The sequence below is a fragment of the Danio aesculapii genome, chromosome 22, assembly GCF_903798145.1.
Source record: "Danio aesculapii chromosome 22, fDanAes4.1, whole genome shotgun sequence".
NCBI classification, from domain to species: Eukaryota; Metazoa; Chordata; class Actinopteri; order Cypriniformes; family Danionidae; genus Danio; species Danio aesculapii.
The window spans coordinates 10,396,831-10,422,582 of NC_079456.1; the positions used below are offsets into that span (position 1 = coordinate 10,396,831).

Genomic DNA, 25,752 nt, shown 5'->3' on the forward strand with positions numbered 1-25,752 from the left:
TACTTCATGATGTTGGGAGTCAATTTTAGCTCTTCTGTCAAATGATATAAACAATGTCCAATGTGAACAATTAACTTGTTGTGGTCAACATGTACACAGGTTCAAATAAGTTCTAGTAATATGCAATGTTTATATTTATTTAGACTGTAGTTACTGTATATATGACATAGGTTTTGCATGTATTTTACTTTGTTTTTTGTTTTTTTTTTACATTTTATTTGTAACATTTTCATTAAAATTTGTAGTAAGTTCTCTATCTATCTATAATAAATGATCGAATATCTCTCTACTAAAAAAGCTTTGGCTGATGGAAGATATTGTCTGTTTTCCCACATCAGCCATAAGTAACTTTTAATACAACCAGCTGACAACATTTGAGTACCGTCCCATAATCCCCTGCACTCTAAGTTGCTTGTCTGTACAGTGATCAGATAGTCAAAATTATTTTTGTTTAATGGTTTTTAATATTAATGTATGCAGTTATATTGCATGGTAATGTATTGGAAATATATAAATAAAATGTGATTAATGTATTTGCTTGATCTGTTCATTATTTCAGTAGCTAATTATAAGTATAACCTAGATAGAGCAGTAGATGCAGTGATTCTCCTGTTTAACTATACAGTGGAGATCAGAAAAAGAACAATGTGCAATCTTCTAAATCTCCTAAATCCTTTCAAGGTCACTGGTTAGTAGGGCTGCACGATACTGGAAAAATCAGATGTTGCGATATTGTGTTTTTCTGTGTTGTATATTGCAATATAAATATACAATTTCACCAGATGAATTTAATAACTTGAATTGAATATATATATATAGTTGAATTCAGAATTAGTAGCCCCCTGAATTATTAGCTCCCCTGTTTATTTATTTCCCCAATTTCTGTTTAACGGAGTGATTTTTTTCAACACATTTCTAAACATAAAAGTTTTAATAACTCATCTCTAATAACTGATTTATTTGATCTTTGCCATGATGACAGTAAATATTTTACTAGATATTTTTCAAGACACTTCTATACAGCCTAAAGTGACATTTAAAGGCTGAAGTAGGTTAATTACGCAGGATAGGGTAATTAGGCAAGTTATTGTATAACGATGGTTTGTTCTGTAGACTATTTGAAAAAATACAGCTTAAACGGGCTAATAATTTTGACCTTAAATGGTTTTTAAATAATTTAAAACTGCTTTTATTCTAGCCGAAATAAAACAAATAAGAAAAATATTATCAGACACACTGAAAATTTCCTTGCTCTGTTAAACATAATTTGGGAAATATTTTAAAAAGGAATTCAAGGGGTGGTGTGTCATGCTTAAAATAAAAAGTGAACTAGTGCTTTATGGTTTTCTGGAAAGTCAGCATTCAGGGGCAGAAATTGAATAATTAGCTGTGAAGGAAACTTAACATAGGCTAATCTTTAATATTTTAAAATATTTTTACCAAATTATACAAAGTTTCAAATGGTCCAATTTCTTACACGTTGCTTTAAACTCTCTTAAAATGCTCACACAGTCACAGGCCTTAAAATCACATGTACATGATATCAGGGGCGTAGCGGACATTTTAAAAGTGGGGGGACAGTTTAATGAGATTCAATATTTTACGATTATATAATTATTAATCATCTGTTTCTATATGGTCGGTCTAAAAATGTGAGGGGGACGTATACATTGGTATGAATTTACCAAGAAAAAAGTTTTTTTGTTGATGTCACTTGGCTCAAACAGTTTTCTATAAGACTGACCTAGCCCCAAATTCCTTCAAATTTTAAATAATGACACACTATTTGAGCTGTTCTTTTAGTTAGCAGAATTCGGATAATTGGAAAGTGAAAGTTAATGATAATTTATGTATTTTTTTCCAGGTTCTGCAGGTTGCAATGTCCCGAGTTTTGGTTGCCAATCTTAAGCCAATTGTAATGGAGTGTTTTGGTTCAATTTAGAATTTCCCCAACCTGCGCAGAGCCCGGGGGACCAAAGTGAGTGCTCCGACTTGCTTCCCCCACCCCCAGTTGGTTTACTGTGGACACATGAGAGTACCTTTTCCATCCTTAGAAATAATTTCAAAGTACAGCTGGAATTTATCTAAAAATGATGAACTAGTGTTTCTGCTGCAAGCTCCTGCAATGCTAACCTTGATCACTGTTTTAAATCAATATTTTTTTATCAAATATTTGTTTTGTTGATGTTCCTTGGCTTAACTGTCTTCTATAAGATTGACTTTAGTTTAATTTAAAATAATGAAACCTTTTTAAGGGGGGAATGTTCTCTTATTTTTGTGCCCACAGTAGACTAACTAAAAAGGTGACATCTGCAGTTTCTCTAGATCTCCACTAGAGGTCATTATAATCGCATAATTTGAAGTGAAAGCCATAATTTTACCGTGACTAACCTAAAATCCACAACAGAAAACTATCGGTTATTCCGAATACGCGGGCGGTTTGTCTATGGATGAGAGCAGTTTGAATTTTCATTATCATTCATCATAACTTTCACTTTCCAATACTCCGAATGCACTGCTTAGTGAAAGAGCAGGCCAAATGGTGGAGCACTTTGATAGGGGGTCTCTTATTTTATATATTTTAGATATTCTATCTTAATTAATATACATTTATTAATTTATATGTGAATATTTATCTTATTTATTATATTTATTTTTATAAAACGGGACATCTGCAGTTTCTCTTGAATACCACTAGAGGTCATTATAATCACAGAATTTGAGGTGAAAGCCACAATTTTACCAGGACTAACCCAAAATCTACAGCAGAACAAGTGTTTACAGCTCTGTGTGTGATTGCTTTTCCTCCTGTGCTCTATTATTTCTCTCTGTACTCCACCATTTTCCCTCTTCATAGACTTTCCTAGTGTTCAGATTATGTAATACAGATAAATGATCATATAGTCAGACCCATAGATGGTCAGAAATCACTAATTAGGCATGTGAATAAAAATATAATTTTTTTAGCTATTTTATTTGTTCGAGAGCCAGTAATGCATTAAACTTCATAAGCAAACTAGATTTTACCAGAGACAAGACTTACAAGACTGCCTTACAGTAGCAAACTGCTCTCAAAATGTTTTATTTCATTCATACATTGATTTATATTAACTTCTTACAACTTTTTCATTTGTAAGTTTTATTATAAATGTGTTATCTTCCCCCCCACACGTGTGTTTCAGTGTGTTTGGGGTAATGAAGCAGGTCGCGCGCAGATCTTGGGGTGTCGCGGGCGCGCGTGCACGGCAGCATCATCACGCGCAGCATCTTTCGCCCACCGACATCTCTATATTTCTCTTCATATATACTTTTCAGACAAAATTAGCGGTTACCACCGCATCGTATCTGGAAATATCGCTCTCCAGGATAACCGTGGGGATCTGTGCTGCCGGATTACGCGTGTATTCATGGGAAAATGGCGAGATGGGCTCACGCGTGTCTGCTGCTGCTGCTGATGGGGATTCTCGGCGGATCCTGGACCGCAGTGAACGCGCTCACATTTCCTCAGCATTACACGTAAGAAGAACATTTTCATATTATTAAAGGATTAGATTAAATAATGTCTCATTCCTGTTGTATTAAATGTAACACCCTGTTACACAGCACGGAACAAACGCTTGTTTCAACAGCACCTCACGAATGAAAATGTTAATTCCAGCATTTCCACAACGTTACACTGAAGAAAAGCACGTTTGGACAACAGGATGGGTTAGAAACATTCGTTGTCAACAACGTTTCTCATAAGAAAAGCTCATTTACACAACACGTTTTGCCTATATTTAAGAAATGTTCGTTCTCAGACTATTTACACCTTATTTACCACAAAATTAGAGGTAGGAAAGTAGTTTACACAACGCCAGTCGTGAGAAAAGATTATTTACATGTAGCATGTGGCCTATACGGAGTGTTCATTTCCACAATGTTCCAGAAATTGTCAGTTCTCTGACAGTACTCATACAGTAAGACATAATTACACCATTTTACATTATGGTCATTTACACATTAATATCGATTACATGTAAGAAATACGTCACAGAGTAACACTTTAAAAGTAGAAATTTCCACATTGTTTTTTGACATTATTATGTTTATTTTTGTCCAATATTAATTTCTACAGCATTACAGTGAGAAAATATAATTTTCAGTACACTGTAAAAATGCAGGGTTCCACAAAGTTTACTTAATTGTTTTTTTTTTTTTGCAAATTTAAGTGAATTTAACAAAACAATTAAGTTGTCCCCCAAAAAAGTCAAGAATTGTGTTTATTCAGCTCATTTTAAATAAGTAGGTTGAACAAGTAGCAAAAATAATTTTTGAGTGTTTGCTCATTTCCACATTTAACTGAAAAAAAGTAAATTTCACAATGTTAAGCATACTAAAAACTCATTTACACATTACAACATATACAATGAGTATTAATTTTTACAGTATTATACACTTATAAAAAAATTTTGCTGCTTGTTTAAACTACTTGAGCTAAAACAACACGATTCTGCAGATTTTTTGGGGGAAAACTTAATTGTTTTATGTTCAATCTACTTAAAGTAGGTACATTAACTTAATGGGTTTGTGTTGGTACAAAGTGAATGAATTGTGTGGGAACCTGCATTTTTTTACAGTGCATGTAAGAAATAATCACTTCCGCACCATCACATTTGAAAAGTACTCATTTCCACAATATTAAATTAAAAATATATATATAAATTCCCACATTATTACACAAAAATGACAATTTTCAGTGGAGCAATTCCAGCGTTATGAATGTGACATTTGAATTAAAACCTCAAAAGATAAATTCACAGAGAAAGCATACGTTAACAATATACTGAAACATCTCTTTATATTTTCCAAAACGACCAACCACAGAGTTATGGGATCAGTAAATATCAATCTGTAAACATTTCTTTTCTATTTTAAATTAGGAAAATAAATGTGCGTTATGGATGTGACCAAAACAGTTTGCGAGTTTACAGTACACAACATACTTTGTGGAAATTCTGTGAATTAAGCTGCACAACCCAAATGAATAACGCTAATCAAAAGGATAAGTGTTGACTCTCTTTAGAACAAAAATGATTGATTTAGTTTTATTTGACTTTTTTGCATATATGAGGGAAAAGCTTGGTTATGGATTTGACATCTCTCCGTTATGGATGTGACAGATGTGAAATTGGCACTTGTGTGACTTTAGTAAATCAAATATAATTGTTTGAAAATATTGACAGGCATTTTTGAGTATTTTGACAGTACTGTAAATCACAAGCCTGCTCCAAAAAACAGAAAAGCTTTCACTATTTTGGTGAAAATGTATTTTTTTTTCATTTCAAGTTTGACGTTTGCATGGAATTAATCAGTGTTAAATGTTAAAAAGCTCAATTTTCACATCATATGGTAGCAGTATTTGTTTCCACTACATTACACATAAGACGACGTAATAATTTATACAACATTACATTCAAGAAACATTTAATTCCACAATACTGCACTGAGAAAAGCTAGTTTCCCTAGTATTGCACATAAAAGTTAGCCATTTACAAAGGACTCCACTTAAAATGGCACAGTTACTGTTAGGGATGGGACGATAACAGCTTTCAAGGTATACCGCGGTTTGGAAAAGTCAAGGTTTTAAAACTGCCAAAATAATCTGTAATACTGTTCCTAAGGTATGTGTAAGATTTTTTATTTTCATTTTTATTTATTTATTTTTTTAGGACAACAGTATCACTAGCAAAAAAAAAATGTATATATAAAAGATGCCGTTTTAAATTGTAAAGAAATCAGTGTTTTTGAAACTAATGAAGACAATAGAAGTCAATGATTCATTTTAATGATTTAGCCTGACATGTTTACTGTGCCAAAATATTATAAATCTTTAAAAAATATATAATATATTGTTTGCAAAGGGGAAAAAAGTTTTTGTTCTTTACACAGACATTTAAAAAGAATATATTTTAGAGCAGTAATCACAATACAGTGAAGCTGTGATATCTTTATCCAAGGTTATAGAATCTTATACCGGGCCATGCCTAGTTACTGTAAACTAATTTACATTAAATTATATGTAATGAATATTAATAACCGCAACATTACATGAGAAAAAATATTCAGTTCCTTAGTGTTACACAAAAGAAGTGATCATTTCCACAACATGTAAATGCTACAAAATGAAGCTACAATCAACTTGGAAATAATGCATTAACACAGTTTTATGTAAAAGAATTTATATGAGCTCATTTAGGTATCCATCCATCCATCCATTCATCCTATTTTAAACTGCTTTAATCTATCCATCCATCCATCCATCCATCCATCCATCCATCCATCCATCCATCCATCATTCCTATTTTAAACTGCTTTAATCTATCTATCTATCTATCTATCTATCTATCTATCTATCTATCTATCTATCTATCTATCCATCCATCCATCCATCCATCCATCCATCCATCCATCCATCCATCCATCCATCCATCCATCCATCCATCCATCCATCCATCCATCCATCCATCCATCCATCATTCCTATTTTAAACTGCTTTAATCTATCTATCTATCTATCTATCTATCTATCTATCTATCTATCTATCTATCTATCTATCTATCTATCTATCTATCTATCTATCTATCTATCTATCTATCTATCAACTGTTTCTATCTATCTATCTATCTATCTATCCATCCATCCATCCATCCATCCATCCATCCATCCATCCATCCATCCATCCATCCATCCATCCATCCATCCATCCATCCATCCATCCATCCATCCATCCATCCATCCATCCATCCATCATTCCTATTTTAAACTGCTTTAATCTATCTATCTATCTATCTATCTATCTATCTATCTATCTATCTATCTATCTATCTATCTATCTATCTATCTATCTATCTATCTATCTATCTATCTATCTATCTATCTATCTATCAACTGTTTCTATCTATCTATCTATCTATCTATCTATCTATCTATCTATCTATCTATCTATCTATCTATCTATCTATCTATCTATCTATCTATCTATCTATCTATCTATCTATCTATCAACTGTTTCTATCTATCTATCTATCTATCTATCTATCTATCTATCTATCTATCTATCTATCTATCTATCTATCTATCTATCTATCTATCTATCTATCTATCTATCCATCCATCCATCCATCCATCCATCCATCCATCCATCCATCCATCCATCCATCCATCCATCCATCCATCCATCCATCCATCCATCCATCCATCCATCCATCCATCCATCCATCCATCCATCATCAGTGTAAACAGTGAATGTTCTGTGGATTTAAGCTGATCTTCCTCTGTAAAGTGAATATGGGTCACAGCTCCTCATTTCCCTGTATCTCTTGTCTGTGTCTCTGGGGAGAGTGTGTCAGGTAATAGGCAGCAGGGAAGATCTCAAGTGTGTGTGTATGTGTGTGTTTCTGGGCATGCTCAGATCAGCTGCTGAGAGTGCATCAGATCGCCTGAATCACTGACACACACACACCCTGATACACTCTCACCCCTACATATTGTGTAACACATGCTGCTAAACGTGCAGGAACCAGAGCATGTGTGTGTGCGTGCGTATGTGTGTGTGTGACAGAAAGTAGAGACTGAAATCTTAATGCATTCCTCCAGTATAATGAAATCTCCTCTATGATATTAATTTCCCAAGCGGCCTGACATCAACACTTCAGCTAGAAGCGCTAATGCTAATAATTATAGTTTTATGCTAATAAGTTTTCAATATTTAGCGCTGTTTGAGTCTCATCCCCAAACACAAGTACAACAATAATTAGAAAAGTAAAATATTTGCATACAGTTTGCATATTTGCATAAAACTGTTGTTTGTTCCGTCAAAAATTTCACTCAAAAATTAGCATTATTCACAGCCTCCTTTGTTTATGTTGAGTTATTTGAAGACCATTAAAAACTTTAAAGACCATTAAAAAATAACTTATTCTTTGCCATAAAAGTGAAATTAGTGAACTTACACATTGGAGCTTAATAAAAGTGCCCATTTTAGAAGAAAATTTCAGATGGAATTTAGAGGTTTTTGTCTGCAGTTCAAACCGAGCATCAGAATAAGGAAGAAAGGTGATTTAAGTGACTTTGAATGTGGCATGGTAGTTGGTGCCAGACGGGCTGATCTGAGTATTTCAGAAACTGCTGATCTACTGAGATTTTCACACACAACCATCTCTAGGGTTTAATGAGAATGGTCAGAAAAAGAGAAAATATCCAGTGAGCGGCAGTTGTGTGACTGCAAATACCCTGTTGATGCCAGAGGTCAGAGGAGAATGACCAGACAAGTTCGAGCTGATAGAAAGGCAAGAGTAACTCAAATAACCACTCGTTACAACCGAGGTCTGCAGAAGAGCATCTCTGAATGCACAACACGTCCAACCTTGAGGCAGATGGGCTACAGCAGCAGAAGACCACACCGGGTGCCACTCCTGTCAGCTAAGACCAGGAAACTGAGGCTACAATTCACACAGACTCACCAAAATTGGACAATAGAAGATGAGAAAAATGTTGCCTGGTCTGATGAGTCTTGATTTCTGCTGTGACATTCGGATGACAGCATGGATCCATCCCGCCTTGTAACAATGGTTTAGGCTGGTAGTGGTGGGGTAATGGTGTACGTGATATTTTCTTGGCACGCTTTGGGCTCATTATTACCAATTGAGCATCTTGTAAACACCACAGCCTACGTGAGTATTGTTGCTGACTATGTCTATTCCTGTATGACCACATGACAATGAGTTCACTGTACTCAAATGGCCTCCACAGGCACCAGAGCTCAATCCAATTGAGCGCCTTTGGGATGTGGTGGAACAGGAGATTTGCATCATGGATGTGCAGCCGACAAATCTGCAATAACTGCATGATGCTATCATGTCAATATGGACCAAAATCTCTGAGGAATATTTCCAGTATCTTGTTGAATCTATACCATGAAAGATTAAGGCAGTTCTGAAGGCAAAAGGGGGTCAAACCTGGTACTAGTAAGGTGTACCTAATAAAGTGGCCGGTGATATATATGCATCTAATGAATTTGAACAGATGTACATAACTGTAATTCTAATTGGTGAAGAAAGAAATATGCAAACTGCATTTTTTTCATATATGTTTCATATATAACATCTTATATATGTGAAATTCATATCTGAACTTGCATGTCATATATGTAATAATTTGCATATTTTTCCATAAATCAAATTTCTATAAGGGTCTGATGTCAATAATAAACACTCACTAACATTGATGAGCATCCCAAAACATTATGTCCAGTTCTCCATGCTTTCAATTAAGAGTGCTTATTAAGTGCCTGACCTGCAGAGAGCCCTGGATGTGATCCTCTCGTGATAACTGACAGCTCTGATTTAATTAGTTCAGGATCACGGATGCGAGACGACCTGAACTTATGTAATATAACATAACTGCGGTGGAGCTGTAATCACGTACAGATCTGTTGTCGTGGAAACAGGTGATATATTTATGATCAGGCTGCAGGCTTGTGATTTAAGCGTACGTGCTGTTCTGTAACAGAATCGAGGGTCTAATGAAGCCGAACGAGACCCCTCAGATGTTAAATAATTCATCTGCATCTGTTGGACTGTGTTTGTTTGTAGGCTGCGTGTTTGAGGACTGTATAAACACATCACTTTACTCTGCATTGATTCTATTGATCGGTTTAGCTGGCTGTGGGGATATTATATCATATTCTGTCACTGAGGCTGCGTGTGGTATGAATGAGGACAGTAGATGTATAATTTTCTCTCGCAAGGGATGTAAAATACTGTATAATCCACCCGTTACAGTGTTGCAGAGGAAGACAGAAAATAGATGTATCATTAAAAATGTGGAGTCAGCTATGGGTAATACTGCATAGTGTGTAGTCTTCATGTTATTCTGAGGAGATTTATTTTAGAATATTAATCGTCTGACTGTGCATTATCCCACAGAACGCTACACAACAATTGATTAAAGTATAAAATGTACAGGCGATTCATTCCGCTGTGGTGACCTCTTATAAATCAGAGACTAAGCTGAAGGAAAATGTACAACCTCACCCATTTAATGACTTTTAAAGTAGTTAATCATAATGTTAATAATTTTTTGGTTCCCAGAATGTTCTAAGAACGTTATTTTTTGGTTTCCAGAACATTTACTTAAGGTTTGTTTATTTAAGCTAGGAAAGTTTTCCTAATAGAAATAAAAGTGTTCATTTTTGAGTTGTAAACGTTATTTAACGTTCCCCTAACATTAGTCTAATGTTCTGATTTCTCAAACCTCTTTAACCCTTTGACTGCCCTCTACCAAATGGTTGACCATGTTTTTACTGTTTTAAGTAATGACTGTTAAAGTCATTTAAAGAATGACTGTTTTAAATAATGGTTTACACACACAGCATTGCTGGTTTACAAAACAATCAAACATAATAATCCTGTTACACTTGATTTTGGTTTTATTGTAAAAAAAACTAACAAAAACAAGACAACATGTTGAATGAGAATCTGAAATATTTTATGGCATTCTTCAAAAAATCAAGATGATTTAGTATTCAAAAATGTTTTATTTCAAATATTTAAATATGTATTATATACACTTTATATTTTCATATGTATTAATTCTGGTACTTTACCTTAAACCGACACATCAACAATTTGGTAGAGGCTGATATTTTAGAAATTGTGGGATGTGTTGAAAAAAAATAATTGAGTGTGTTAACTAGCGACATTAGGAGTTAAGAGATGCAATCCAAACATTTTTGCAGGGGTAGTTGAAGGGTTAATCTGTTATTATTTACACTAATATATCAGTATCATCCAAAAAATAATAATTACAGAAGTAAAACAACAACAATCAAGAAAATAAACATGTAACAATTCAATAAAAATGAAGATATTTTAAATTAATTTATTTCAACTAAATTGTACAATATACCAGTGCAATTTTTTGGTTACAAATTAATAGCCTAAAATTAGCAATTAGGGTAAATCCTGTATATGATTTTTTTTTTTTTTTTTGTTATTTAGAAATAACCACCATTATTATTATTAACCATGCATTATTCTTAAAATATTTAGTTCTTAGTTGCTATAATAACCTAAAATTAAGATTAAGGAACATTTTCTGTAAGTTATTTAGATTTATTTAAAAACAACCTCCCTGAAACTTTTCGGTGGATGCTATTTTCATTCATTCCTTCATTCCTTCACTCATTCATTCATTCATTCATTCATTCATTTTCTTTTTGGATTAGTCCCTTTAATAATCTGGGGTCGCCACAGCGGAATGAACCGCCAACTTATCCCGCACATGTTTTACGCATGTAAAATGCATGTTACGGATACCCTTCCAGCTGCAACCCATCACTGGGAAACTGAGTGCTATGTTATGGTTTCAATATAAAAACCTAAAAAGAACGTTCTAAAAACGTTATAATTTGGTTCTCTCTTAAAAAATCAATAAATGAATAAAGACCAAGTATTTACATAATGATTATCTGTCATCCTAAGGCCACTGCACGGTGGGTGCAAGGTCCCTTTCATTGCTGCTAGCTTTAATTATTACTATTAGTTATTAGTTATTATTGAAAATTGCACTAGTGTTGCATAGGCCCTATTGGAATTGTTCAGTTTATTATTATTATTAGTGGAGACACAAGCCTGTTAAAGGTGACCCATACTGTACCATACCACTCACACTATAGTACACTTTGGTATGCTTTTATGTCCGTTTCCACTGTCAAAAGGTACCAAAAATGGCCTGATTCCACTGAGTGGTATAGTACGGGTCACCTTTATCAGGCTTGTGTCTCCACTGCCTAAAAAAGGTACCATTGGTACCCTTTTGGTGGGTGTGGTGTATGACAGAAAGTTGCAGACGACGTCATTCTTGCTCGAGAAAATCGTTCACATGTCATATGAGAAGCACTTCTCCCAAAACAGATGCTTTACACAAATTGCCTTTTTCCAATGAGTGGTACAGTACAAGTTTCTGTGTTCGTTGTGACTCAAGGTGCCATCAATTTCATAAAAGTTTCTCTCTCAAACCTCTGAGACCTTCTCTGTGACAATCAATCTAATTTTTAGCAGTTTTTCTCCTCGATTTATTCTCTATTTTCTTTTGTTCCTCAACTTTTTGACACTTTCTTGCTCCAAGGTCAGTCCCATTATTCACCCCACAGGCACATTTTCAGCCTTGACAACTCTTCCTTTGTGATACAAACAAGTCATGACCAGGACAGAAGCTGTTATTTATGTTTGTTGTCAACATAAAGCATATTTATTCTATTTATATATACAGCTGAAGTCAGAATTATTAGCCCCCCCTTTGATTTTTTAAAAATATATATTTAAAATATTTCCCAAATGAAGTTTAATAGAGCAAGGGAAATTTTACAGTATGTCTGATAATATTTTTTTATTCTGTAGAAAGTCTTATTTGTTTCATTCCGGCTAGAATAAAAGTAGTAATTAATTTTTTTAAACACCATTTTAAGGACAAAATTATTATCCCCTTTAAGCTATATTTGTTTTCGATAGTCAGAAAGCAAAGGTTAAACAGAACAAACCATTGATATACAATAACTTGCCTAATTACCCTAACCTGCCTAGTTAACCTAATTAAGTTAAGCCTTTAAATTTCACTTAAGGTTGTATAGAAGTGTCTTGAAAAATAACTAGTCAAATATTATTTACTGTCATCATGACAAAGATAAAATAAACGAGAAATGAGTTATTAAAACTGTTATGTTTAGAAATGTGTTGAGAAAATCTTCTCTCTGTTAATCAGAAATTGGGGAAAAAAATAAACGGGGCTAATAAATAATTCAGGGGACTAATAATTCTGACTTCAACTGTATATATAAATAGTTTTTTTTTTTTTCAGCAACAATATCACAAAACATTAGAATTTTTAGAGCCACAATGACAAAAATCACTGAAGTATATCTTTGTACCTGTAGAAGAATCTGTTTTTCTGTCGTGTGACGATGGTTGTTGTTGTGTTGTGTAGGATTATGCACTGGGCTCGACGCATTGAACAGGAGATCGACAGAGTTTTGCAGCATATCAGCGGCGCTCAGCAACTGAAGGGGGTAAGATTCTGTCTGTCTGAATGTGTGTGTGTGTGTGTGTGTTTCCAGTATCACCGTCAAACATGTGCTCATTACTGTGGGTCTGGCTCACATGTCAAACACCCACAATGAAGAACTCTCACACTCCTGCACAGTCCATGCTGGAGAATATAAGAATATAATGATCCTGCCATTCCCCCACTGTGAACCTGCAGTGTGTGTGTGAGTGTGAATGAGTTCATTCTGGAGCTCTCTCTCTCTCTCTCTCTCTCTCTCTCTCTCTCTCTCTCGTTTTCTCTCTCTCTCTCTCTCTCTCTCTCTCTCTCTCTCTCTCTTTCTCTGTGTGTGTTTTTGTGTGTGTGAATGTGTATCTTGAATTCCTAATGTTGTGGGGACCAAATGTACTATTAAGTATAGCTATAACAGTCTGATTTGATCTTGTGGGGACTCAGCTCATAAATCACTCTAGTTTTTTTAAGTAAAAAATAAAGCATTTTTAAAATGGTAAAATACAGATTGTTTTCTTTTCAGGGTCGAGTTTAGGGGTAGATGAATAGAATATACAGTTTATACAGTATACAAATCATTAAGTCTGTATTAGGAAGACCCCATAAAATATAAAAACCCAATGTGTGTATTTGTATGTGTATTTATTTTGTAATCCTCATGTTGTGTGGACCAAATGTCCCCACAAGTATAGCAATACCAGTAAATTTTGACCTTATGGGGACTTGTGTAGATCCCCATGAGGCAAACACTCAGAAATGACACAAAATTAAGTATTTTGAAAATGTAAAAATGGTGATTGTTTCCTGTAAGGGTTGGATTTAGGGGTATATTTAGGGTACGTGCAGAGAACATACAGTCTGTACAGTAGAAACATCATTAGGTCTATGGGAAGACCCCATAAAGATAGATAAACGTGTGTGTGTGTGTGTGTGTGTGTGTGTGTGTGTGTGTGTGTGTGTGTGTGTGTGTGTGTGTGTGTTTGCTCTCATCACTCTGAGTGAACAGATGGTTCGCCCCTCTGATGCTAAAGTCATTCATTTACCCAGAATGCCACAGTGCTGTAGACAGAACACTTCATAGATGATGATCAATACAAGCATATAACAACACATTTAGTTGTGTTATTTCTCAAGATATCATAGTATATTATGCTTTAGTATGAATCCACTTGTAGTTATAACTAATGATATGCTTATAAAAGAGCTGTTGATCTGGCAACATTCAGATAGGAACTAAACTCACCTGATCTGTGAGTACCTGTCTATATCTTAATTTAAAGAAAGGAAATGAATATTAGTTGCAGATCTTACGAACACAGCTTCTTTATAATGAGTAGCTTGATGTATTCCTTATTTGTAGGTTGCTTTGAATAAAAAGTGTCTGCTAAAATGCATTTTAAAAGAATAGTTCACACAGTAATGATGAGTGAATTGAAAACTGTCTCTTTAATATGATCTGGGATTAAGAAACACTCCAGAAATACTCTTTGTGTGACCGTCATCTCTTCTGAAGCATCCTGACCTTAAACTAATGCTGCTGACCACCTAACACTTGATCTCTGACCTAGACTTTCATCAGTCTGTGTGAGGAGAGTGTGATTGTCTCTTGATTGACATACTGAATGTTTTTTTCTCTCTCTCAGAGTTTGCTTTTATGCATTTAAGCTTTACTTTGCTTATGATTCCTTACATTTCTATGATGCACTGCATTTTGGAGCGGTCTGAAGTAGCTTTATGACTCGGAGGTAAAATAAAATATTCAAAATAAAGGCCAAACTGACTACATGTAGGTTTGTTTGTATCTGTACACATTATATGAAGTAAATCTGCTTTTATTAACACTGCAGAGATGGCATTGTGAATATGTAATATTCTAGTAAGATTCTTCTGTGATGTAACTGGTGTATCAGTAACAGTAAAAGGCTATTGGCTATTTTTCAAAAGGGAAAGGAGACACTCAGTATGCCCCACCCACTTTTGTTTTTTAAATGAAACTGCAGTAAAATTAAATGTAAATGAAATAAAAATATATACATTTTGGGCCAAAAAAATTACTTGCAGTGTTGGATGTTGAAGCATAAAAACTGAATATTTGTTGTATGTTTTTTAGATTTGCAAAATTAATATGGAGCTAAATTTAGTACATATTTCTAATTCAATAGCAAAATCTAGGGCTGAACAATAAAAAATAGTTATTAAACATTATTTAATTTTTTAATGAAATATTAAATTATAAATGTCAATATAATTAATTAATTATAATTATTTTGTCAAATATAAATTTTTTATACTAATTTGTAGTAGTAGTAGTATCATCTAGGGCTGTGCAATTAATCGAAAATCCGATTTCGATTTCGGCTTCTAAGAATTATGAAAAAGCATTAATCGAGAAAACGATTATTGCATCATATAGGCAAGGCAAGTTTATTTCATTTTATTTTATTTTATAATATACCGCCGCCTTTCCAGTTGTACACATTTGTTGCTCTGCAAAGCTCAGTTCCACGTGAACATTACTAAAAGCATGTACTGTAATGTAACGTTTGCTGCACGCCACGCGATGCGCATCATTCATTGATGAACATTCGAACCATTCATGTTTAAAAGCGTGAACGAGACCTGTGTGCGCTTAGCCTCAGAGCACACACATCTAACGCCATCTTAATGCGAGCACTTTAATGGTCAAATACATGCACATGTGTCAGAGCGTGGTGTTTAGTGATTATTCATATTAACCCTGATTTGTGTAATAAACAAACAAGTTGAGAATCAAAAGAAATGTGAAAGTGAAACCATATCAGAGCCGCACTATTTTTAAAGTGACAGCGCAATATTCCTCCGGCCGCCTGTTTTTATTATGAATCAAACAACAAATGGAGAAAATCCCTCACTGCTCTTGACTGAAGGACTTTTGTAGCTGAAGTTTTTTTTTCTTACAGTGAAGATGCTTAAAGCACAGTTTGTTTCATATTTTTACTCTATTGTATTTATCTCCTTTTTCTTATTTACAGGGAGGAAAATAACTGCATATATTTATTTTCAACCCATTTTTAAACATAACAGATTTAATAACTCAACTCTAATAACTGATTTCCTTTATCTTTGCTATGATGTAAAGTACATATTTTACTAGATATTTTTCAAGATACTAGTATTCAGCTTAAAGTGACATTCAAAGGCTTAATAAAGGTAATTAGGCAAGTCATTGTATAACAGTAGTTTCTTCTGCAGACAATCAAAAATATATATAGCTTAAAGGGTTTATAATATTGACCTTAAAATAGGTCTCAAAATATTAAAAACTGCTTTTATTCTAGCCGAAATAAAACAAATAAGCCTTTCTCCAGAAGAAAAAATATTATAGGAAATACTGTGAAAAACTCCTCTGTTAAACATAATTTGGGAAATATATATATATATATATATATATATATATATATATATATATATATATATATATATATAAATATATATATATATATATATATATATATATATATATATATATATATATATATATATATATATATATATATATATATATATATATATATAAACTCACAGGGAGGCGAATAATTTTGACTTCAACTGATAATCGGTTTGTATAATTGTGCTTACAATTATGACCAAAATAATCGTGATTATGATTTTTCCCATAATCGAGCAGCCCTAGTATCATCATCATTATTATTATTTTTATTTTATTAAATAAGTATTGCTACAATTATTTATGACCAATATTGCTTTCACAATTTTATACTTGAGGTGTTTTTCAGAACTCTTTATCACAATCTTATCATAGATGCCGTTTTTTGCAAAAGTATCTGGATGCAGCCTTTATGATGCAAGCTGGTGCATCACTGTAAAGGCTAGAGTTAGGGGTGGGGTTAGGTGAGTCCATTAAAAAGCATTCCATGCAGCTCAGATTGCACTGCACCGAGTCTGCAGACAGACCCCTCTCGTTTTTTGCCCTATTTTATGTGGCGCCATGTAGGATTTAAATCAAACTTTGCTTATCAACACATATAGTTGAAGTCAAAATTATTAGATTTGATTTTTTTTCTTTTTTTAAATAATTCCCAAACAATGTTTAACAGAGCAAGGGAATTTTCACAGTAGGTCTGATAATGTTTTTTCTTCTGGAGAAAGTCTTATTTGTTGTATTTCGGCTAGAATAAAAGCAGTTTTTAATTTTTTAAAAAACATTTTAAGGACAAAATTATTAGTCACTTTAAGTTGTATACAAGTGAAAAATATCTAGTAAAGTATTATGTACTGTCATCATGGCAAAGATAAAATAAATCAGTTATTAGAAATGAGTTATTAAAACTATTTTGTTTGAAAATGTGCTGAAAAAATCTTCTCTCCGTTAAACAGAAATGCCTGAAAAAAATAAACAGGGGGAGGGGGTAATAATTTAGGGGGGCTAATAAGTCTGACTTCAACTGTATATATGCATATACACCTATAAATTACTTGCATATACACCTATACTATTGGATGTTCAAAACAATATACAGTATATAGGAAACTTGCATTTATACATGTAAACTTGATGTATTCACACACCCACATACAATTGCTTATACATAAATGTTCATCCTTGCATATGTACTCACAACAACACGTGCACATATATATAAACTCGCTGGACACAAACAATTCTCTACAAATTTGCATATGCGTATAAACTTATTCTATATATGCGCCTATAAAGTCTCACATATGAATATGAACTCGATGCTTGCATAAACCAGTGGTTCTCAAAGTGGGGGTCGGGACCCCCTGGGTGACAATGACAAGGGGTCGCTTGGTCATTTCCAAAACTCAAATGAATTTTATTAAACTATTTGAATTACCAAATTTTATTCATAACCCACAGAAGAGAGTTAATGGCTGCGTTAAAGAAACAACTACATACAAATAAAAATCAGCCATCAGCCTTAAATTTTTATATTAAAATTAATTAAAATTAATAAATGACAATAAAATAACATGTTATGGTTAATAGACTGTTGCATGTTTGTGTTGCAATATGCTCATGTTTATATATGCCTATAGTTGTGTCTGCAACCTTTATAAATTTACAGTATAACCACCTTGAAAATTGGGGGTCACGAGTCAGTGACATTGTTATTTTGGGGGTCACGGGCTAAAAAGTTTGGGAACCCCGGGCATAAACACCCATATAACACTCGTGCAATCATGCAAAATACAATTCACAAATGTCTATACACTTAGTTGTGGATACACAAACATGCAAGTGATTTCATATGTGGATGTGCGTGAACTTTTCAGTGTGAAAGGAAGACGTTTAATTTCAGCATAATAGTTGCTTAGGCATAAATGGAAGATTATGGAAAATGGAAGATTATTTATTATGAATCAGGTTATGCTTATGAAATAGAAAGAATGCAATTATTAGAGTCATACTGTTTAGTGAAATCAGTGTAAAAATTGCTGTTTAGGAAATGCAAGGTTGTGTAATGGATCGTGTAAGGGCTACAATATAATTGATCTATTTTGGTTTTCTCTTTCGAATAACAAGTTCACGCCTTTCATCTCGACTCATTGTCTTGATTTAAATGGCGTGTCTGAAAGTTGGAGTTGTCAGCGCGTGTGTGTGTATGTTTGATGGTCCTGTATCGATCAGAGCTCTAAACAGCTCTTGTTCTGGACTGGAGGTTATTTAGGAGGTTAATGAGGCTTGTCTTCAGCCATGCCGCTGGATTACAGCAGCTGCTGTCTCTCACTTCATGCCGGAGCACAAACACTCATTTACGCTAGGAGAGATGGCTGGAAAATGAGTTTATTTTTAGTGCACCACATCTGACAGGAAGTTACACGGGTTTCCCAGCGTTGAGCATTAATAATTCAAAACACAGTCATGCAGTTCACTCACCACTCCATGATTATCTTCTGCATTGTGAATAATGTGTGTGTGTGTGTGTGTGTGTGTGTGTATATATATATATATATATATATATATATATATATATATATATATATATATATATATACATATATATATATATATATATACATATATATATATATATACACACACACACACAGTTGAAGTAAAAATTATTCGCCATTTTTCATATTTTCCAAATGATTATTAACAGAGCAAGGAATTTTTCACAGTATTTCCTATTATATTTTTTCTATTGGAGAAAGTCTTATTTGTTTTTATTAAAGCTGGAATAAAAGCAGCTTTTAACTTTTTTACAACCATTTTAAAGTCAATATTATTAGCCCCCTTAAGCAATATTTCTTTCTGATTGGCTACAAAACAAACCATTGTTATACAATGACTTGCCTAATTACCCTAACTTGCCTGTTTAACCTAGTTAAGCCTTTAAATTACCCTTTAAGCTGAATACTAGTATTTTGAAAATTATCTGGCAAAATATTATGTCATCATGGCAAAGCTAAAATAAATCAGGTATTAGAAATGAGTTATTAAAACTATTATGATTAGAAATGTGTTAAAAAATCTTTCTGTTAAAAAGAAATTGGGGAAAAATATACTGGGGGTAGGGCTGGGCGATATGGCAAAAATGCAATCTCAAACATTATTATCCATATTCAATGATAACAATATATATTTCGATAAAAGTTGTTAATGCTTCCAGATTTAAAAGAGTGAACAATGACTGAAGCCACAAAAATTAAAGGCTCCATTAAATGGTGGACAAAAACATGATACATCTCTAATGTCAACACACTTTTAGATTCCCATTGTTGCACATTGCTGCTGTGTGATTGGCTCTTACATCAATATAAGTAAAGAAATTGCAGAGCCTATCATTATTATTGACTAAATTTATTGTAATTCGATATAATATCGTTCATCAGCCCAGCCCTAATTGGGGGGCTAATAATTTAGCAGGGTTAATAATTCTGATTTAACTGTGTTTATATTTTTACTAGAGATGCTTAAAGGGATAGTTTATACCAAATTAAAATTTCCTGTTCATTTATACGTACTCACTCTTAGGTTATCCAAGATTTTGGTGCCTTTTTTTTCTTCAACAAAAATTTAAATAAGATTTTAAGCTTAATCTGTGGTCCTTGGTGATTCTTATAATGGCAGTCAATAGTTACAGTTTATTAGATTAAAAATAAACACATGCAAAAAAGTCTAAATCAACAGCCATGGCTCCTGGGGACACACTGATGTCTTACGAAGGGAAGCTATTGGTCTGTGTAAAAAATTTGACATCATTTATATATATATATATATAATGTAAATACATAAATACTGTATGTATATATATATTACACAATACCTTTAATTTTTATTTCAGTTTTAATATTTTAAAAGCAGACAATTCTAGTTATATTTTTGGTGGCAAATTGGCATATTTAGATTCTAATGTAATTTTTTAAGCTGTGAAGAAAATGTTTTTTTTTTTTGTTTGTTTTTTAACACAGACTTAAACTTTACACACTGTTTTCAAATGAGAAGCAACCACTGCAGTTTAATCACAATCCACATAAATGGATTATATAATGTAGCATACATTAGCTTTGGATAACAGATTATATTTCTTTACGTTTTACTGTTAATTACTAAAATCTCATTTAGTGTGACAATAGGATATCACACTAATAGATGCATACCAGAGAATATTTTTAGGCATTTTATAAAATCAGGTTTCATTTGAGGCGTTAAAATGTGCAGCCACAGGATATTATTTAATTTTCATGTCATTTTATAAAATATCGAATTTGCAGATTTAATGTCCTTCAATATAAATAATTAATTAAACAAGTGATATAAAAAATTATATTGTCTCTTAAAAGAAATAATCAACTTTAAATCTCCATGACGAGTCATTATATTTTCAGATTTTTGCTGTTAATGATCTCCATCAATCAGATAACACATTTGCATAATCTCTGCCTGCATTACAGGCATTTTGTTTTAGACATGAATGAGCCAATCAAAACAGACTTGGCCAGGTGATCAATCAAAGCATAGTTGGCTTACGGTGGGGAGGGGTTTATAAACCTGAAGCCCTGAATTGATTCAAATACCCCATATTAGTAATAAATGTAGAATTATTCTAACATTAATTGCATATTGTGAGAAAATATCAATGGTTTCTTGTGTTAGATGCATTTAAACGCATTGTGGCGACACTCATTGTGTAGGCTATATATGAACTGCTCTTTAAATTGTTATACTTTACCAATGATCTTTAAATCAATAGCTTTTACCTGTTTATCAATAATAACTTAAAGTATCATGTTTAGTATTATTGCAGTTTCTTTTATGCATTAGCTACATAAGAATATGTTATGTCTTTTACAAAAACCATATATGTTATGCTGAATTATTTCACCCAAATGTTGACATTTTGAATTTGAAACAATAAAATAGACACATGCATTCATCATTATGTCGACATATATAAAATAAAACTATTTAAAAGCTTGGGTGATTTTTTTTTAAAGCAACTTAATCATTTTTTATTACACATGGAACACATTCATTTTAAATTATATTAATATATCCATGGAGGCACGATGACTCACATCAAGAAGGTCACTGGTTCGAGTTTGGGCTGGATCAGTTAGCATTTCTGTTTGGAGTTTGCATGTTCTCCCTGTGTTCATGTAAGTTTATCTTGTTTATCATTTTTCATTTTTATTTATTTATTTATTTATTTTTTCATATTTATTTTGTGTTGTCACTTTATGTACACTGGAAGCTTCTGTAGCCAAAACAAATTCCTTGTGTGTGTGAAGCACACTTGGCAATAAAACTGATTCTGATTCTGATCTGGTTTTCCCACAGTCCAAAGACATGCGCTTTAGGTGAATTAGATAAACTTAATTTACCATAGTGTATGAAAGCGAGCATGAATGTGAGAGTGTATGGTGTTTCCCAGTTCTGGGTTGTGGCTGGAAGGGCATCCATTGTGTAAAACATATGCTGGAATAGTTGGTGGTTCATTCCGCTGTGGTGACCCATGATAAATAAGGGACTAAGCCAGGGATGTGCAAACTCGATCCTCGAGGGCCGGTGTCCCTGCATAGTTTTGCACCAACCCTAATCAAACACACCTGCTTGTAGCGTTCTAGTGATCTTGAAGACACTTATTAGGGTGTTCAGGTGTGTTTGATTAGTGTTGGAGCAAAACTCTGCAGGGACACCGGCCCTCGAGGATCGAGTTTGCCCATGCCTGGACTAAGACAATGGAAAATTTATGAAAGAATAAATAATATAACCACGGTAAAACTTTTTGTGCTGTATCAGATAAGCACAACCTTAGTGAGACTAAAAGTCCTTTAAAAAATCTCACCAAGGATGTTCATGTTGTTTCAGATCTACTTGGAAAAGAAAAAGCACTTCAGTCTGGTCAGAAACAACCCTCGAGACATTGTAGAGAAAGTAGCGACTGACATCGAGAGACTGCTTGCCAAGAAACGCAAAGCGCTGGAGGTAAGATAACACACACACTCTTCATTTGAGATTAATCTTGACTGTTCTGATCCATGTGTTTCCTTCAGAGACTGGCAAGTGAAGCGGAGCGTCTTCAGAAAGAGCATCGCTGGCAGGATGGAATCAAGGTCAGATGATTAAAACACCGTTATTTTATTTTATTTTTCACATTCACACACTCTCCAGACTTTTACTTTCACTTTTAACATTGCATTTTTTTATTGCACGTGTATGCGAGTCATCTGAGTCAATTCAGACCAATGACTTCTAATTCTTTTTATCTGATTCATTCAAATGAACCGCATCAATTGAGCGTTTCATTCCTGAATCGAGCGTATTGCTTTTTTTCCCCCTCATTCTTTTCCATCTGTGTAACTCAATCTAACCTCCTCCTCTGATATTCCCATTGGTGTGTCCCTGATCCAGATACAAGCTTTACACACACAAATGCTGTGAGTCATGATTTCATGAGTCTGTAGCCCGAGGCGCTGTTGAAGCCCAATAGAAAGTGACGTCTCGTTTTTCTGACTGATTTGATTCATTAGAGCTGTTCGGCTTTGGACTAACCACACACACACACACACACACACACATATGCTCATCTGAGTGTGAGTTTGTCATGTGTATCATCTGTTTTATGAATCTCCAGACTCTCGAACTGATTTCAAACAGCAGCTCTTTGTATTTCTGTTCTGTGTGCGTTTATTTCAGGAGGAAAATATTGAGTATTATAACTCTAAAGCAGAGATGGATTATGTGAGTACATCTCTATCTATCGCTCATGTGAAAACAAAGATGATATCAGACAGTTCAAATGTGTAATGTCAAGGAAAATGATGCTTTCTTGATATAATTTAAGGAAATGTTCACACATTCATACACCATTTTCTTTTTAGAAGCTGGTAACTAGAGGTGTGCGGTATTTGATTATGTGATGAATATTATTATTGTGGTTTTGTCAATATTTCAATCATCATTTCAATCATCATCATAATATAATAATTCAAGTAAGATATGCCAAAAAACTTCTTATTTATTTATTTATTTACAATACAGTGTTCGTACGGGTGCTGGAAGTCCTGGAAAATGTTTGATTTTTAATATAGTGTTTTCAAGGTTATAAAAGTGCATGGATTTTGGACAAAGTGCTTGAACCTGCTTGAATTTGAAATTGCATTGCTTTCATAATAAGTCGTTATCTTGCAGAGTAGTTTTCCTTTTAGCTTAAAATGCATTTTGCACATAACGAAAACCATTTGACAGGTGGGACATTTACCATACAGTTAAAATTAGTCCTTAGTCCTAACCTAAAGTAATATTGACAATAATAAAAAGTAATATTGATGAAAGCTTTCAAACTGTGGTTTCCATATTTGGTGACTGATTTTCGAAACAGTTGACATAGTTCATTCATTTGCAGCAGGAATACTCTCTGACTCATTAGGATTTAATTTGTTACATGACTTTTGAATAGCGGTGGACATGAAAGTTTGGTACTACACCTAAACACAATCTGACTGTAAGCTCATTTTTTGAGAAATCAACTTTAGGTAGAAAGAGACCAAACTTAAAAAGATACTTCATCCAATAACTGGATTTCTTCTTTTTTTTTTTTTATGTTTTTGGGTGAATTATTTCAATAAATCTATGCTCCACAGTATTCAACAATTTAATTTAACATGTGTTTTTTAAAATAGCACAATGGATTTAAATGTGAAAAAGTACATACAGTAAATATAAATGTCATTTATCATGGTTGTTAGGTGTTGAAAAAAACCTAAAAATGCACCTTAAAAGTGCTTGAAAAGTGCTGGAATTTGAAGTTGGAAAAGGTGTAAGAACCCTGAAAATATTATTATTAATTTATTACCAAGGAGGGCTTTTATAAACTACAATAATAAAAAATTAATAAGTGGTACACGCATTTATATAATAAATACACTAAACATGGCTACAAATTTGATTTATCATCCAAAATGCTGTTGAATCTTAGATTTTTTTAAAAAATATTATTCAAGTAAAGATTAAGTATGATATATTTAGCTAATTTCACAAAAGCAAGAGGACTGTTAGCCCAAAAAACATGAAAGGAGAGTGGCCATCAATATTATTTTGATTTTATAAAACTAGTCAATAAAACAAGATGTTTATACTGAGGGGGTGGCATTTTAGACACAATAAAGCCTGCTTTTGTGTGAAATCAGCTCAAGACAGTGATTTTTCGCCACCTACAGCTGGTTTTTCATTTTATATATATGTATGTATTTATTTGTCACCAGCACAGTCCAATACACTGCCAAATATTGCTAAATTAGCATTATCATAAGACCTAAAGGTATATTTTCATAAATAAATGCAAAATGAGGTATTTGCGAAAGTTGAAACTTCGAATATTCACTTTAATCATGAGTGCATGTTAAAAAAGTTTGCTAAGGCAAAAAAAAAAAAACATCTACTGCAATTGACACCTTTGTTTGCATAATGTGCATATTCACTCCGCATTTGGTGCAAATCCAGCATAAGACAGAGATTTGTCACCACCTTCTGGTGTTTTTTGTTTCATATTCGTTTATTTATTTATTTATTTATTTATTTATTTATTTATTCGTAATTAGCACAGTCCAACACCCTCTGCCAAATATTGGTAAATTAGCATTATCAAAAGACCTCAAGGTATATTTTGATGAATAAATGCAATTAGGATTTTGAGAAAGTAGATTACATGCAAAATCAATGTAAACACACAAGTAGTGATGAATCTACACCAGGTAATATGAATAATACTAAATGTGTGACATGTTTGCCTTGAATAAGCAATATTCACTTAAATCAAATGTTCCGACACAGGTTAAAGTTTGCATGAGGCAAACAACGTCCTGTGAGGGTACTTTAGTACAAGTGACTTGCTCGTTCATGTGATGCACAAATTTACTCTGCATTTGGTGTGAAATAAGCTTTAGACAGTGATTTGTCGCCACCTACTGGTGTTTTTTTGTTTCATATTTACTTATTTATCCATTACCAGCACAGTCCAACACACTTTGCAAAAATTGCTAAATTATCATTATCAAAAGACCTCAAGGTATATTTTCATCAATAAATGCAAAATTTGCTATTTGTGAAAGTAGCTTACATGCAAAGTCAATGTAAACACGCAAGTAGAAACGAATCTGTACCAGGCAATGCAAATGACGCAAAAT

At 33.3% G+C, this 25,752-nt stretch overlaps 2 protein-coding genes across 2 annotated transcripts in view; one reads left to right on the plus strand and one right to left on the minus strand.

Moving 5' to 3' along the window:
* Positions 1-25,752, minus strand: part of LOC130216386 (protein NLRC3-like) — a 229,101-nt gene that overhangs the window by 62,356 nt on the left and 140,993 nt on the right. The window lies entirely within an intron of this gene.
* The window catches only part of cacna2d2b (calcium channel, voltage-dependent, alpha 2/delta subunit 2b), a 64,452-nt gene continuing 41,939 nt past the window's right edge, over positions 3,240-25,752 (plus strand). Inside the window, exons 1-5 of the mRNA XM_056448321.1 lie at positions 3,240-3,516; positions 13,027-13,108; positions 22,436-22,552; positions 22,621-22,680; positions 23,264-23,308. Coding sequence (XP_056304296.1) covers positions 3,416-3,516; positions 13,027-13,108; positions 22,436-22,552; positions 22,621-22,680; positions 23,264-23,308 — 405 coding nt within the window. The 5' untranslated portion in view covers positions 3,240-3,415. The remainder of the gene's footprint in view (positions 3,517-13,026; positions 13,109-22,435; positions 22,553-22,620; positions 22,681-23,263; positions 23,309-25,752) is intronic.